Here is a 15,000-nt window from a genome sequence, read left to right on the forward strand (position 1 = left end):
GCTACTGGGCTCAGATGTGTGTGACAGCCTCTCCAACACACTCCCTGCTATCGTTATCTAGACAAAATGTGATGGACCATAAAACCACATGGAAAGTGCAGCTCATACCCCAGGACAGAGCAGCACCAACAAAAGGAAACGGCCTGAAATCTCCAACTGAAATGATGCTTGTATGATGCGTATGACAATCAAAGATGAGATAGACACAAAAACTCCACTCATAAGGAGAAACTTCAGGTTATCATTGGGACACAGCCTTCCCTCCTCACCACTGACAAATCCCAAACAAGAGCCAGTCACGGAGTTATTTGCTCTCTTTCCTTGGGGAGGATCTGCCCCTCCAGAGCATGTTTTTCTAAACCCTTAAGTTGCAACTTCATTCCTTCAGAGTTTAAAGCCAAGCTTTAGCAGCATTGAAAAGTACAGATTTCCTAACTTCCTACTGGATATTTGCTGTGTGCTTCAAACCAGCAAGCTACTGAGAAATGGGTTTCTCAACTAAATGAATGGTTGACGAATTATGAAACATGTTATCCACTTTTTCTGTCACCAATGACTGTAAACGTGGCATTTATAATAATTGGAGGGAGCGGAAACGCAGTGCCAACAATTTATTAAAAAAAAAAAAACCCAAACCTGCGAAACCCCTCCCACCTAGGTTTTCAATAAAGTGTGTGCAACAGGTTCTATTGGTGCTTGTTAGCAATGACCTGCATGTGTCATTTGTATGAGCATGGCCCTATCAGATCCATGGTGATGAGACACATTTCACCACATTGCCCCTTCTATAGACTCTATTTATACACGAGGATGAATGAATTGACAAGACAAGAGGTGCGGCATATAGATTTGATATACTGGCATAAATTTAGGATGATCTACATTATTCATAAGTACTGAAGCCACAAATGAGATATGTAACAACATCCAAAATGAGTGTCAATAGAATCTGTTCCTGCAGCGCACCATCGTATATTCCTATCTGTCACATATTCCTTAGAAATTTCTCCTTCTAAGAAATCTGGTGTGCTCAGTCTGGAAAGCAACGTTGCCTTGGGATCTGTGATAAGGCTTGCCTAGAAGAACAGGCTTTCAGAAAACTGTCTAAAAAGGAAGTGGACAGAAAACACAAAGAGTTTCCTGCTACTGAATTATTACCACTTTTTCCAACCCAGCTGTGTCTCAGTTGGGGACCCAAAAGTTATTTGGATCAGATCAACTTCTTGGTGTCTTAAAAATGGCAAAATCAAAACTAAACCAACTGATGTATCACCAGTCCAGCAGGCAACAGATATGACAGAACTGACAAATAAACTAATCCCCAGTCCATTTTTACAGACTGATGAGGCCAAGGGATAAAAGCCTACACTTTGGAAAACACACAAGAGCTGAAACATCGGATATTTTGACACTCACTTGTCATTAATGTACATTTTCAAAAGGTTTAATTTATTACAAGTGCACCCAGTACAGGATTTGATTATTTTCTTTATTGCCATAATATCTCAGGCACAAAGCTGTGTGCCTGAATAAAATCTATTTATTTTCCAGACAGGTGAAACTGTTCACTGAGTTGTGGTTCTGCAGAAGCCAAGAAATGGAAGGACCGTCCAAAAGAGTGGTATAAAAATATTAAAGATTAATGACCACTTTCATGCCAGATACAAACCAGAAGCTCTCCACAGCAGTCCTTAACCTCACGTTTGAGAGGGAACTAAGTGTTTTCACCTGCTAAAATCTCAGTCTGGATTTCAGATGAGTGACCTTGACCTGAAAGATTTTGTTTTCTATCCGAACCATCCAATCACTCACACCTATCTATTTAAATAAATACAGAAGTATTACTGAACCTCAAGTCATAAATAAGGTCTTGCTCTGCCAAGCAAAATAAAAAATGCTTACTATCTTTAATGACTTTAATTTCACAGTGTATCAATATTATTTAGTTTCACAACTAGGAAGATTTTAAGCACATTCTTGCCACTAAGATAAAAAAATACATAAATGAAAACTACTTCTGTAAGTATCTACTTTATGGTATCCTTTTGTAAAGAAAAAAAGGAAAGGTACCTGGAATTTCACTGAAAGTCTCTCCAAGGACGGACACATAGAAAGGCAGGTCTTGCTCTTTCAGCTTCATCAGGACTTTAAAAAAAGTTTCAGGATCTTTGTCATGTTCCCTTAAAACAAACAGAACTTATCTCAGCATCATTTACATTTACTTGTGAAATTGTGGGAGTTTTTTTATTTATCAGAATGGTATGGCTCTTAAATTGTGCTTCTGGGGACTAAATGTATTCAAATAATTTCTCTCTTTGCTTATGGCTAAACATTTTCCTCGACACAGCACTTGGGATCAAAACTCAGTTTCATCAGATTCTTCTCTCTTTCTTCCCTGTCTTCAAACAATGTGTTTACTCTTCAAATTATCAACTCTGAAAGTGAGAAGGACTGAGCACCTACCTGAAGGCAAAATACTGCTAAAAAATGGGTAGGAAATAAAGGTTTTGGGGTGTTTTTTTTCCCTGTCCAAAAAATATGTATATGACTTCCATTACGGTTAATCTTCTTTTTTTTTTTTAGGAGAAACAGGTTAATAAAAAACTTATCCTAAACCTACAGAATTTCTCAAACTGGAATTTTACGAATCCATGCTATACTCACGAAAAGCTTCCAAACCATTCAGTGCTTCAGGTAAAGAAAAGAACAAACTCCCACAAGGCACTTTGTACCTTTAGAGTTTTAAGGAGTTAACTGAAAATTAAGACAGAATATAAGAAACTTGAACTTATTTATAATTTCAGGTGAAGATAACACTAAAGGTTTGTATGGGTATGAGGTATGACACTCACTGACATGAAATGCAAGTTAGGCTATCTAAAAATAAACTAAACCCCCAATTTTCAAAAGGTATCACAAATGATCTAAAAGTCCCAAATTCCTTAAGTTTTATTAAAAATTGAATAATTTCCCCACTCTAAGGTGAATATTGTATCTTGCATTTAATTACTCTGCTTTAAATTATTGTATTCTAACAGATGTGCACCATATGCCTTTAAAATATTTTGGTTTTATTTATTATTTAGAAAATTCCACCGTTTTCCTTCCTGTATTAAGGGAAAAATCTATATCTCAGCTGTCCTGGTGTCTTTCTTCACAGAGTAATTTTGTAGAATGAAATCTGTACGTCTCTCACACAACTATATGAAAGATTAATAATTATATCATTCAGGAAATCTGAAGCCAAATGACATCTGCAGCTCTACACGTGTTAATTTCTCATTCAGTCAATATTTTTGGTTTAGGGAATTAAAATAAATTAATCTTATAATTAATGTGACTTCCCTAGGCTAAGAAACCTCCAAGAATGAGTCTTCAGAATTAGTTGCATTTTCTTAAAATAAAGCCAGACAAGAATCACTTTAAGAAGTCCTCCATCCTCCCGATTTGTTTTGTTCCCAATAATAAGGAGGAATGCAACTGCATAAGCCTCGTAACTTGTTTCACATCTGTGAACCAGGAGTTTCCACGGCAATTCCAGTAACCGAAGTGGATGCGAGCACTGGTTTGCAGAGTGGATCCCAGATCCCAGATCTTTGCCTATTAGTTTGCTGCATCCTCACACTTAAAAGAGCCACCTGTTTCTGGTAGGTAACTTCTGTGCAGAAACTTTTGCCAGTATTTAGTTCCCTCCAAATGCCCAGCCCAAAGAGCCAACATGGGATTGCACGGATTTGGATTTGGCTGAAAGAGAACATCCCCATTATGAATGCTCGCAAGGAAAACTGCTACAATGCTGGGAGTTGGTGTAATTCATGACAGAATTTCCCCTGAGCCTCAGTTTCCCCTGGACAGGCCTTTGTGGGTGCTTTGTAAGTGATGCCACGAGCCCACCCTGGCTCAGCTCATCCCGACGGACCGGCACATCCCTGCGCGCGGAGCCGGCAGACTCGACAGCCACGACGCTGACAGGGATCTTTCCAAGCTCTTCACAGCCCCGCTATCAGCTTCACAGTCACAAAAAGTCCTTCCAGCAAAGGATATGCTTTCCCTCTCGCTTTCCAGAAGAGACCAGGGGTCCCAGAGGCAGCCAAAAGTGGAGGATGCTGTTGGAGCCACATTGTCAAGGAGCTGGCAGGAGAACACGGAGCCTTACAGCTCGGCGAAGCCACATAAGCTGCACATATTTAGGAAAACTGATAGGAATTGGAAGTTGCAGCTTTGTTTAATAGGTGGGGAAGAACAGAAGGAAAATTTGGCACCCAGAAGGAATGCTGAAAGGGGAAACGTTTCCTCTGCACTGGAGCCTCTCTTGCGGGTTTTCTGCTGTAGGTGAACCTCCTTCCATCCTCCCGTATAAAATGTTTCCCTTTTAGGTGATACTCCCAGATTTTAATGACATGTTTTGTGAACCTTGTAGCTTTTCTATTTGGGAGCTCATCTTAATTGATTTTTTCAGTTCCTGTGACTTCTCCACACCACAGCCATTTTATTTTCAGTTAAGACCTCCAGAAACCTTCTGGCCCATGCACCTAGAGACTGCAGTGTATTATTACTCTTGCAGGATACTAAAGGTATTAGCTGCTCCTGGTAGAAAGAAATAAATAGTAAAAGACCACCCCTTTGCTGCATCAAAAAGGAGAGAGATCTGTTTCTTGGCTGACATGGAGAAAATCATATACAATCCAGTCTGCCTTACTCAGCAACAACTGCTAAACACACCAGATTGCCATAGCAGTGATCGTGGAAAAAGATGAACACAATATGGAATGTCTGTTCTGTAAAGATCTGCTCAAAATGATGTGCACTTTTGGCTGCATCTGTTGCATTTTTGAGCTTTATTAAACAGTATTAATTATATATACTCCATTTCCTGAAGAAGAACTGCAAAACAGTATAAAAGCCTGATATTAAAATGCAAACTTTTCTTTTAAGATATTATGTTTGGGGAAAAATCAAGCTAATGTGACTCCAGGGTCTGGCTTTGTTGTTTAGTTGAGATATTTGAAATGCTTTTGTATTTTCACTTGATTTGATACGCATCTGGTAAAGGAAAAATAAGAACTGGGCATGATATGAAGATGCTCTCAATTTCATCCTAAGAACATGAAAACATCAGAATGACCAAACTCCAGCTGCAATGCCACAAAACAGGCACAGACACCACACCTACACTCAGATTCGAGAGCTCTGCCTTGGAGACATTCAATCTCCATATTCAAATATTACACAGCTACATTTTTTTACCAAGGATTTTTTATTATTGAGTCTAACCCACATTTTTAGACAAACATCTGAAGTCTCTCTTAAGAATTGGCTGAGGTTTAGTGACCTAGGTAGGGGGATGTGGCCCAGGGTACATCCTGATTTAGCGACTTCCCTTTGTAACCTGATATAAAACCTTGAGGAATGTCCCTGACTGGGAAATGGGAGCGTGGTGGGAGCAGCAGCACCACTGCTGAACCTCCATTATCTCTGCCTTAGATTTCCTGCTCATAAAATGGGTGTGATGATATTATTTTTTCACCACAGAAGGATGCTGTCAGGATTAACTGATTGCTTGACATCCCACTTTCAGCCTAAATGATTTCAAAAAGCAACTTCATAGGACTACGATGATGCTCCTCCATACAATCAATGGCAACATTCTCCAAAACACCCTCCTGCTCTTCAGGGGTTTTGGGAATTCAGCCTGAGCCCTCAAGCCTTACCCATTGCTGAGACTGGAGGCAGAGGATTTGGAGACACCTAAACACGAGTTATTCTCACTCACATCCCTGACGAGTGATGTGAAAAACATTATTAAAAAAAAAAAAGAAAGAGCAGAATTTGGCCCTTACATTATTCAATGAATATTCATCTCTTGAATTTGGGTGAAATTCAGTAGGAGACCCATATGGTTTTCTCTGACTTTAGTTTAATTTTTTAAGTATATGTAAACTTATCCTACATGGTGATAATGGCAGTTATTTAGGATTTGGAGGAAGGCACATCTAGCAATGCAATTAGAAAGTGGAAGAGTTGTGGAAAAGCAGCAGGACTTCCTCAAAGGGGGAAAATAAATGCAATCTATTAAAAAATATATTTAAAAATATATTAAAACCTGGGGTTAATGCATTTATCAGTTACAAAAAAGTGCAAGAGCAGGGGAGAAAGTCTTAATATTTGAGAAAATATTGCATAAAGGCCATGTAATGCTTGTGAAAGCCACAGCCCTGTGGTGGCATCTCTGTGAATGACAGGCTCATTTAGGCTGGAAAGGACTTTGAAGACCATCAAGTCGCACCATTAAGGTGCTACACATTCTAAAAGGGTTACAAATAAGCCGAGCTAAAAGCAATATTAAAAGGGTTGACCTTAATCTTCTTAGGACACTTAGCATGGGAGATTTCCAGTGGGAGAGAATCCCAAATTGTGAGGGCATGCAGTAATATTTCACTTTGTACAGAGCCTTAAATCCAGTCACACTGGCTGCATCCCCTTCTGCCTCCCCATTCCCCAAAATCACCTGAACGTCAGATGGGCAAAGGTGGGAAATGGCACAAAATCCTCAGAAGTTGAAGCAGAACTTTATTTTGTATTTTTAAAAATTTGTTAGGACACATAGCAAGAGGTAAAAGATGGATTTCTGCCTGTCTACAATGATTGCTAGAAAATAGCTGTAAAAATAGGCCACTGAAGAATCACTCTATTGATGAAGCTGGGCAGCAATCCGGGAGATCAAGGACTGGTGAGCCAAGAGACATCCTGGGAGAAAAGAAGGGGACAGGGAAAAGGCAGGGAAAAGGCATGGCTGGAGCAGAGCATGGAGAACGTGTGAGGGGCTGGGCAAGTCCATGAGCAAACAATCGGTAATTAAAAATAAAGAAAATGATGTTTCCAAGACACAGACCTTGATGTGGGTGACTGAGTTTTGGGAAAGTGAAAAAACGAGTGAGTTTGGCAGCAAACAGGACAGACGCAACAGGCAAAGCAATTCAAAGGGGAAAAGAACCACAAGAAGAGAAAAAAATATAAAAAATATAAATATTTCTGGTGAAAACTAAAAAAAGTATGGCATATCCAAACCCAGGGAGGAAAAGATAAATACAGGGTAAATAGAAGACCTACACACACCCTACAGAACTAAAACCAAGGCTCCACTTCATCCAAACCTAATCTAAAGAACAATATCAGGGATTTTTTTCACTCTATTATACTATGCACTGTATTACACTTTGATATTTCACATTAAACTTTGAGCTCAGAAAAATTTGAATACAGGTTTATTATAATCAAATAATGTAAGATTATTGTTTTGTGGCTACACTTCTACTTTATTTAATGTTAAATAAAGTAGAAGTGTAGCCACAAAAAATAAACCTGGACTTCAAAACAGAGAAGTGCAGAATTCTGGTCTTTTCCTGACACTGATTTCCCACAAGACAGCTCTGCCCAGGTTTCCCCATCTGCAAGATATGGTCTTAGAGGAGTTTTCATTTACAGAAATATGGTGAGAATCACAGTCAGTAAATACTTGAGGAGAATAATATTCTTCTTAAAGTAAGAGGACTCATGTTACAAGCCTATTCAATATATCAAATGAAATATATTCTAGTAATTATTTTCACAGAGGACAGAAGACTTTTCCTAAATCAAATACATTTTCTATGTTCAGATTAGGAGGGGAAAAAAAAGGAGGACAAAAAAAAATTAAAATTCTAATATCAAATTCTGGTAACAATGTTCATGATAACTGCAAAAGAGGAAATATTACTGCCAGGAAAGTGCAATTAGAAAAGAAACAGGGAAAAAAAAAGTAACTATGAAAATGCAAACATGAAGGAAAAGTTAATTGCTTTCCATTTATTAAATTTATCACAGTATTTTTCCATCTTTTTATATTTCCAGGATGAGGTTGAGGTAGACTGTAAATATGTAGTTAAATCCAGTGAGTTTTCTTTTTCAGCTGATCTGCTCTACAAAATATCTTTGCTGTAATTGTGCCGCTAAACATTGTCTGGCATCATCAGCATCAAAAGTTACCACAATATCTAATACCCCCTCAGTTCACAGAAAATGGAGTCAAGTAGAAGAAAATGTTTCTGCGTGAAGAAGGACCCTACAGAATAAATTTTAACTGGAAATTTGTAGGTCCTACAAGCAAAAAAGGGTCCTGATCCTTGCCTGTGCTTTCGGAACACCTCTGCAAGCCAAGGAATTAAAAAATGGCACTGGAGAGGCAAAAAGCAGCCAAATAGTACTGGCAAATACAGTGTTTTATTTTCTATTAGAGCCCATGACGTATTTACTGTGAGGAGTGTGTATTTTACCCTCTGATTTGTTCAAATTGCTGGCCTGAGAAAAATGGGTGGCATTTTGCTTTCGCTGGAAAAGCATTTTCTCCTATCTCCTGTTATCTACAAGAGATTCATAAAAAAGAAACAAGAAAGAACCTTGGGAGTTTATTGTTTAGATTCTTCTTCTCCCCTCACAACTCGTGAAGAAAAAACTCAAAATAAATTATTGCACGTCCCCTAACCAAAGAAACCTCAGGATCAGCATCAGTCATGGAGCCTCCTGCTTATTTCCTAAAGGGAGATTAAGCTCTGAAGACAAAGACCAGCATTTGGTCTCAGTTACCTTGGTGTAAAAATCAATGCACTTTCATTCCAGTGCCTTTCATTTCTTTTACTCCAGCTTGGCCACCCTGGCTGTTCCCAAGTAGAGGATTCAGATAGAAAACAAAAACCATTTTATTTCAATTTGCAACAAAACCCTGTAACTGCTATCCCAAAGAGTTTATTAAAAAAAAAAAAAAATTAACTTCCTTTAGTGTTCCAAAGGTAACATAAGAAAAGGTCTTTCTGTTGTTGGGATGACATAAAATATCTGAGTGACACTGACAGCCCTGCTAACCATACACAACATATCCTACTGCAATTCAACTATAAAATACTATAAAAAAGTCATGTATGGCAAACATAAGATGGTTATGAATACAGTAATAAGTGGATAACAGTCTACTCAAGTGGTTCCTTGAAAGAACAGAAAATGTATATAAATTTATATATAAATTACTACACAAAAACTGTATTACTACAGATTTTCCTGGGAATGGTGACCCCACCATACAAGACCCTGTGGCCCCTCTCTGATTTCCATGATGGATCCATTGCAACTTCTTAAAACTCCACCAGATGCCCTGCTTGGGTCAAAAAGTGCATCCTGGTCTTTACTGAGTAATACCCCAAGAGGAATTAGCTCAGGTACCCGAGATAACTCATCCTTTTGGGATCTCCAAGGAAGAAGCTTCCAATCAGGAACTTTCTTGGCACCAAGGCTTGAAACTCATTATTCAACAAGATTAAAGTAACTCCAAATCTCACTGTTTTCAGAATGAGGAATCAACTCATTGCATTGAATCAGGTTTTGCACAGACAAAGCTGAGAAAAAGCAGAGATTAGAGGACACAGGGAGGGGGGTGAAGAAAAGCATGAAAATATGGAAAAAAGGAGAGCAGGGAGGAGAACAAGGGAAAGAGAAGAGAGTTGAACAGTTGCAGGGCAGTAAGAAGAGGAAACTAATTAAAAAGAGCTTTGAAGAAAGAAACATAACCCTCCTATTACTGGTGAAAAAAAGGAGGAATATTAGATCACTTGCTTACGAAAGACTTGATTTTTGTCTCTTGAAGGTTATTTCCATACTTTGGTCCAGGGTGCTGTGACTTACAAAGGGGGCTGGTGGCACCATCTGCTAAGTTTGCCCAGGACTTTGTATTACAAAACCTCTTCTGTCCTTGCCTACGATGTTTCCCCAAGCTAAGGCTTATCTTGGACTATAATCTTCTAGAAGAATCCTGTCCAAAGTTTTCCAGAACATATGAAGAACAAGATGAAAAAAAAAAAGCACAAACACAAACTACCTCCTAAAACTGCAAACTGTATCTTGGATATGTTGCAGAAGGTTCCTTGTAGAGACAGCGAGCGAAGTGATGGAGACAAGGAACTAGAGAAGAGTGAGATGAAAATTTGCTGCACAAGACTATGTGTGAGGAGATGCCCAGGGAACTGAGCCTGGCTAAGAGAGAAGGATGAGGTTTGAAAGGCCAAAACCGAGTTAGGTGAATGGAGTAGAAAAGGGTTGCTTTGAGAGCAATAGGTGGAAAAGCCTTGAGAGCACTCCTCAACCCCATTGTTCACATGTGCTTCTGCTCAAAGACGGGTTTCACAACCATACAGGAGGAAAAAAAAAAAAACAAACCATAAAATGAAATTTCCTGTCCTGAGAAATGGGAGAACCAAGCTTACTGGAGCTGTTAGGGCAAACTGTGGTGCATCTGTTCCAAACTTAAACATTCTTCAGCTGTCCAGGTGATGCACTTGTAGCCTTACATCAACTCAAAATCAGTTTTTCAACCACGGCGAAAGCATTTATTGTAACAGGCTCCAGAGGGTGGCACTAAAGTGGCCAAAGCATCTGGATAGCACAGAGGGAATCACAGCACCACAGAATCATGGAATGGTTTGGGTGGGAAGGGACTTTAGAATTCATCTTGTCCCTGCCATGGGCAGGGACACCTCCCACAAGACCACGTTGCTTCAAGCCCTGTCCAACTGGGCTTTGAAGGAAAGTTTCTGTGTGCAGGGTTTCAGGCTGAGTATCATTTAAAATTTTAATTATATTTAAGAAAACAGGTGCATCAGAGTGTAAAACCATCCCATGCAGCTGAAAACCACTTGTGGGGCTTGTATTTTGCTTTTGTTTCGGTGAACAGTGCTCCTACAATGGATCACTACATGCAGCCCAGGTAAGCTGCTGCTTCAACCATGACTTCACAGGAACGGAGAAAGGCTTTACACCAAACTGGCCTAAATGCAATAAGAAGCAGAATTGGGCCACAGAGCTTAAATACAGAAAAGAAAGTAGAGTGCTTAGTAGAAGTGAAAGAACCAAGTGTATCTGGAGAAGCAGTGAGTAAAAAAATAAGTTTCATTTTAATACAATTTTTTTTTCAGCCTATTAAGTTCTCCAGTATCAGAATGAAGCCTGCTAAAAGTTAGTAAATAAAGGCTTTCAGGAGAGCTTTATTAAATCACTTATGACTTATCAAGTTAAAACTCCCACTCAGATATCTTAATAAAACTTTCAGAGAATATATTTAATTTTCCTGGAAATCAGAAGCCAATTACTAACTACAGGAGTTACTGTTGGCTACGCCACTGATCAGCTTCCTGTAAATAGAATATTTGCCAACAACTTGAATTAGTTCTCTAAAGTTTCGGTTTCTGAAGGTCAAATAACTATGTAACTGCTTAATAAAGAAGCAAAGAAGTACCTCTAAATATCTCCAAGCTCTGATGGGCTTATATTCTGCTCCTTAGGTGAGGTATTAGCAAAGCTTATTTATTTTCATTTCCAAGGCTTTTATTTGCTCATTCCCTTGTGGTAAAGCTGATTTCCATGATGATTCCCTTCTTAATTTTAATACCCTTTTTACTCATCATATAGACATAAGAATTTTCCATAAAATAATGAAACCCTTCCAAAGGAAATGAAGACAACTAGAAGAGGAAAGTAAACTACAGCTTACTTCTTTTTTTTTTCCTTTCCCAATTAATTGATCCACTGTCATATGCATATATGAAAGATTTTTTTTTTAATGAAAGGAAAATAAGGTTAATTAACATAAAACCCCTCACTCCTTGAGATGTTGAATTTTGTATTTTATCCATGCTGCCTTAAGTGCCTTGATTTCCCAGTAATGACCTAGTTCTCCTAATGAGTAACATTAACCCCTGGCTGTAGCTGTCCAGGACTTAATTGTCAACTGGAGCTGAAATAGGAGAGTTTGCCGATCAGCAGGTATGTGGTATATTAACTCATGTCATTTCAGACCCTAATAAATAAATCTGTTGCTAAGGCAACAGGAACATCAGCTGTATCACTTTTTTCTTCCCCCCCCCCCTCCCTTTTTAAAGGAAACTGCCTTTCACACTGAGCTTTTAAAAAAAGGAAATTAACTACATGTAACCATAATTAGAAGAAACATCGTTTCTCATCTCAGAAACATATCTACATTAATGAAAAAAAGGCATTCAAAAAGAGGGCTGCTTTCTACTGTGACCAGGGTAACTGAAATTATTTCCCTCGACTGAGGGAATGTGATTTGAAGGATACATTTGAGTGGGAAGAGATCACAAAATATCTCAGCTTTGTATTTCTGAGATAGTTCCCCTCTCCTTTCATACACTGCTGATGCCAACAGAGCAAACATTGCTTCGACGGTAATCAGGAGCCCAGGCAAATTGAAACCAGGGGAGAAAAAACACCACTCAAACCCAAACACCTTCACTGCCCTCTGTGGATCTTTCTGTAAGATTGGCAAACATGCGATTTTTTGGAAAGCTAAAAGATCAGAGAATCACAGAATCCTTTAGGCCAGAAAAGCCCCCAAAAGCCACTGAGCCCAACCGTTCCCCCAGCACTGTCAAAGCCACCACTAACCCCTGTCCCCAAGGGCCACACCCACACAGCTTTTAAATCCCTCCAGGGATGGGGACTCCACCACTGCCCTGGGCAGCCGTGCCAGAGCTTGACAGCCCTTTGGGTGAGGATTTTTTTCCTAATATCCAACCTAAACCTCCCTGGCACAACTTGGGGCCATTTCCTCTTGTGGTGTCTCAGTGCCTCACAGGTGAGTATCACAGCCCTCACTTAGTTCCTGCCATTCTATCTCACATGAAGTGTCTTAAAATTTTCAAACCTGTAGTTTTTTGTTTAGTTTGTAAGTACAAGATGGTATTTCTGAGTCTCCAGTTACCCACATCTCAACCAGAGAGTAGGTAGGAAGGAAACTAAGATGCTCAGAAGCCCAGTTATCACTCTTGAAACACTTGAGGCTCTGTCTTTACTATAAACACAACAAACTACTCAAAATTCTATCTGGCTTCTCAGCTGAAGAATGCAAAGTATCTTTTTTTGCCATTATCAAAATTAGAGATGTTTTCTCCTCTGGACTATAAGCTGCCTATAGCCCTTTGAGAAAACATATTGTAAGAATGAGGAAAAAATTGATGCTGAGATTTCCACTATAGCAGAACTTTCACACCTTCAGCACATGCTGGACTTTTTTACAAGCTCTTAAAAACAGTGATCCAGGAATAACACATCTTCCACTGAAAGGGCTCAGTGCCCCAAACTCCCCTGCTGCAGGAAGACATTTCAAGATTAGACATCACTGAATGAACAGCCAGAGAATGGGCACTTCCAAACTGCCTTTCCATTTAAGGCTGAACTTCTGAGATTATTTCATTAACTTTTTCATTTATTTGTTTGAGTCCCCATCCCTGGAGGGATTTAAAAGCCATGTGGATCTGGCACTTGGGGACGTGGCTTAGTGGTGGGCTTGGCAGTGCTGGGGGAATGGTTGGACTTGATGGTCCTCATGAGGTCTTTTCCAACCTAAATCACTCAGTGACTCTAAAGAAGCAGTATCTGCTCCCAAACTTAACTCCAGCTTGCATGAATGTGAAGTTAGACTGCTTTCAAGAATGCAAAAAGGAAGGGTGCCAGCCTCTACATGACTGTGTCCACATGTTCAGGGCAGAGATTCATCCACCACATGCCATCAGCATCACTGCTCCGGTGAGCGCCGTTTTCTTAGGCACTACTCAAAAGTTCCCATTTTGAACTCGTTATTTTACATTCTATGGGCTTTTTATCCTACCTGGTACCTTCTAGTTAGCACTGTACAAACACTTGTATTTTAAGCCTTTGTCTTCAGTCTGCCTTATTTATTCACTGCATCTACTTGTTCTCTTCAGGCTGTTCACAACATTGAGGATGCCTGTTGAGCCTAATGGCATTTCTGGGTATTCAAAGGTGATTTCTAGATGGACTTCTGTCCTGTTTTGCTGTCTTGCCACACCTGCATCTTGATGGGAAAAGCTTTGGTCCAAAATATTCAACACTGTGAGGAAAATACGAGTCACTGTATTCTCAAGTGTCTCCATAGGAAATAGTTTTCAATCGTGAGTTCAAACAGTGACTACAGATCTTGTATTGTGCTGCCAAGAGGAACAAGTTACAATTCAATACTTGTTTTTAATATATATACAAAAAATATGCTATATATTAATTATCAACTATAATTGTTCCGTTTTGGCCAAATTTAGAAATACATCCTCTGAGAGAAGGCAGGCTACAACCACCCCTCCCCCACCAGGTTCAGGAAAAATGAATTTTCCTTGGAGGAAAGTGAAATAGATAAAAAACTATTTATTTAACAAACACTCAGGAAAAGGATAATAATGCTAAATGATAAAACCTCCCGCTCTGCTGAGAGAAACCTGGGGGAAAATTCAGAGTCCTTCCGTAGATCTCTCTCCCCCTCCTTGGAGCTGGGATGGGGTGGTGGGCCCACCTCCAGGGCCCAAGGCCTGGGTGGAAAGTCCTCCCAATGTATTCTGATGTTGAAACCGTCCAGCAAAGAGAAAAGGAAAAAAACAAAGTCCCAGGAAAACAAAAGTTCAACTCTCCGGAGGAAAAGGAGCTGAGGAAAAAAAACTGCCGAAAGCTGGCTGGAAAGAAAAGCAAGCTGGGTGCTTCCCTTCCCTCCTGCTCCACTGTCACAGCTGAAAAAGAGTCTCTATCTCTGTGTGACCTTGAACAAGCTGCAAACTGCTTTGAAAAAGTTTTGCTCAGTTTTGTCCTCCCCCCTCTCAGGCTCAGTTTAGAGGCATAGAAAGGCACAAAGTTAATTTCTGGGCATAGGGCAGCGATATGGGATATACATCATAAAGTCACCTCAAGACAATAATATATATTATATATATATTAAATAAATACAAAATACTTTTTAAAATCCCTTTCCAGGCTTCTCTCTCTTGCAGCTTGCAGAGGACTTGTGCTCAGCTCACTGATGAAGAGCTGCCCCATCACAGAAGGCACAACACTTCTTGTCCCCATCTGGGACAAGCCCTTTCCAAGCACTTCCTGCTAGTGAAGTGGACCGGAGCC

General features: G+C 39.6%; 1 protein-coding gene across 5 annotated transcripts in view; it reads right to left on the reverse strand.

Annotated features, from left to right (window-relative positions):
* GTDC1 (glycosyltransferase like domain containing 1) overlaps positions 1 to 15,000 on the reverse strand; it is a 171,757-nt gene that overhangs the window by 15,085 nt on the left and 141,672 nt on the right. For all 5 annotated transcript variants that reach the window (XM_082284745.1, XM_082284744.1, XM_082284746.1 and 2 more), the window contains one exon: positions 2,071 to 2,180. In XM_082284745.1, coding sequence (XP_082140871.1) covers positions 2,071 to 2,180 — 110 coding nt within the window. The remainder of the gene's footprint in view (positions 1 to 2,070; positions 2,181 to 15,000) is intronic.

This window comes from Coloeus monedula (genome assembly GCF_965178545.1).
Source record: "Coloeus monedula genome assembly, chromosome: 7".
NCBI classification, from domain to species: domain Eukaryota; kingdom Metazoa; phylum Chordata; class Aves; order Passeriformes; family Corvidae; genus Coloeus; species Coloeus monedula.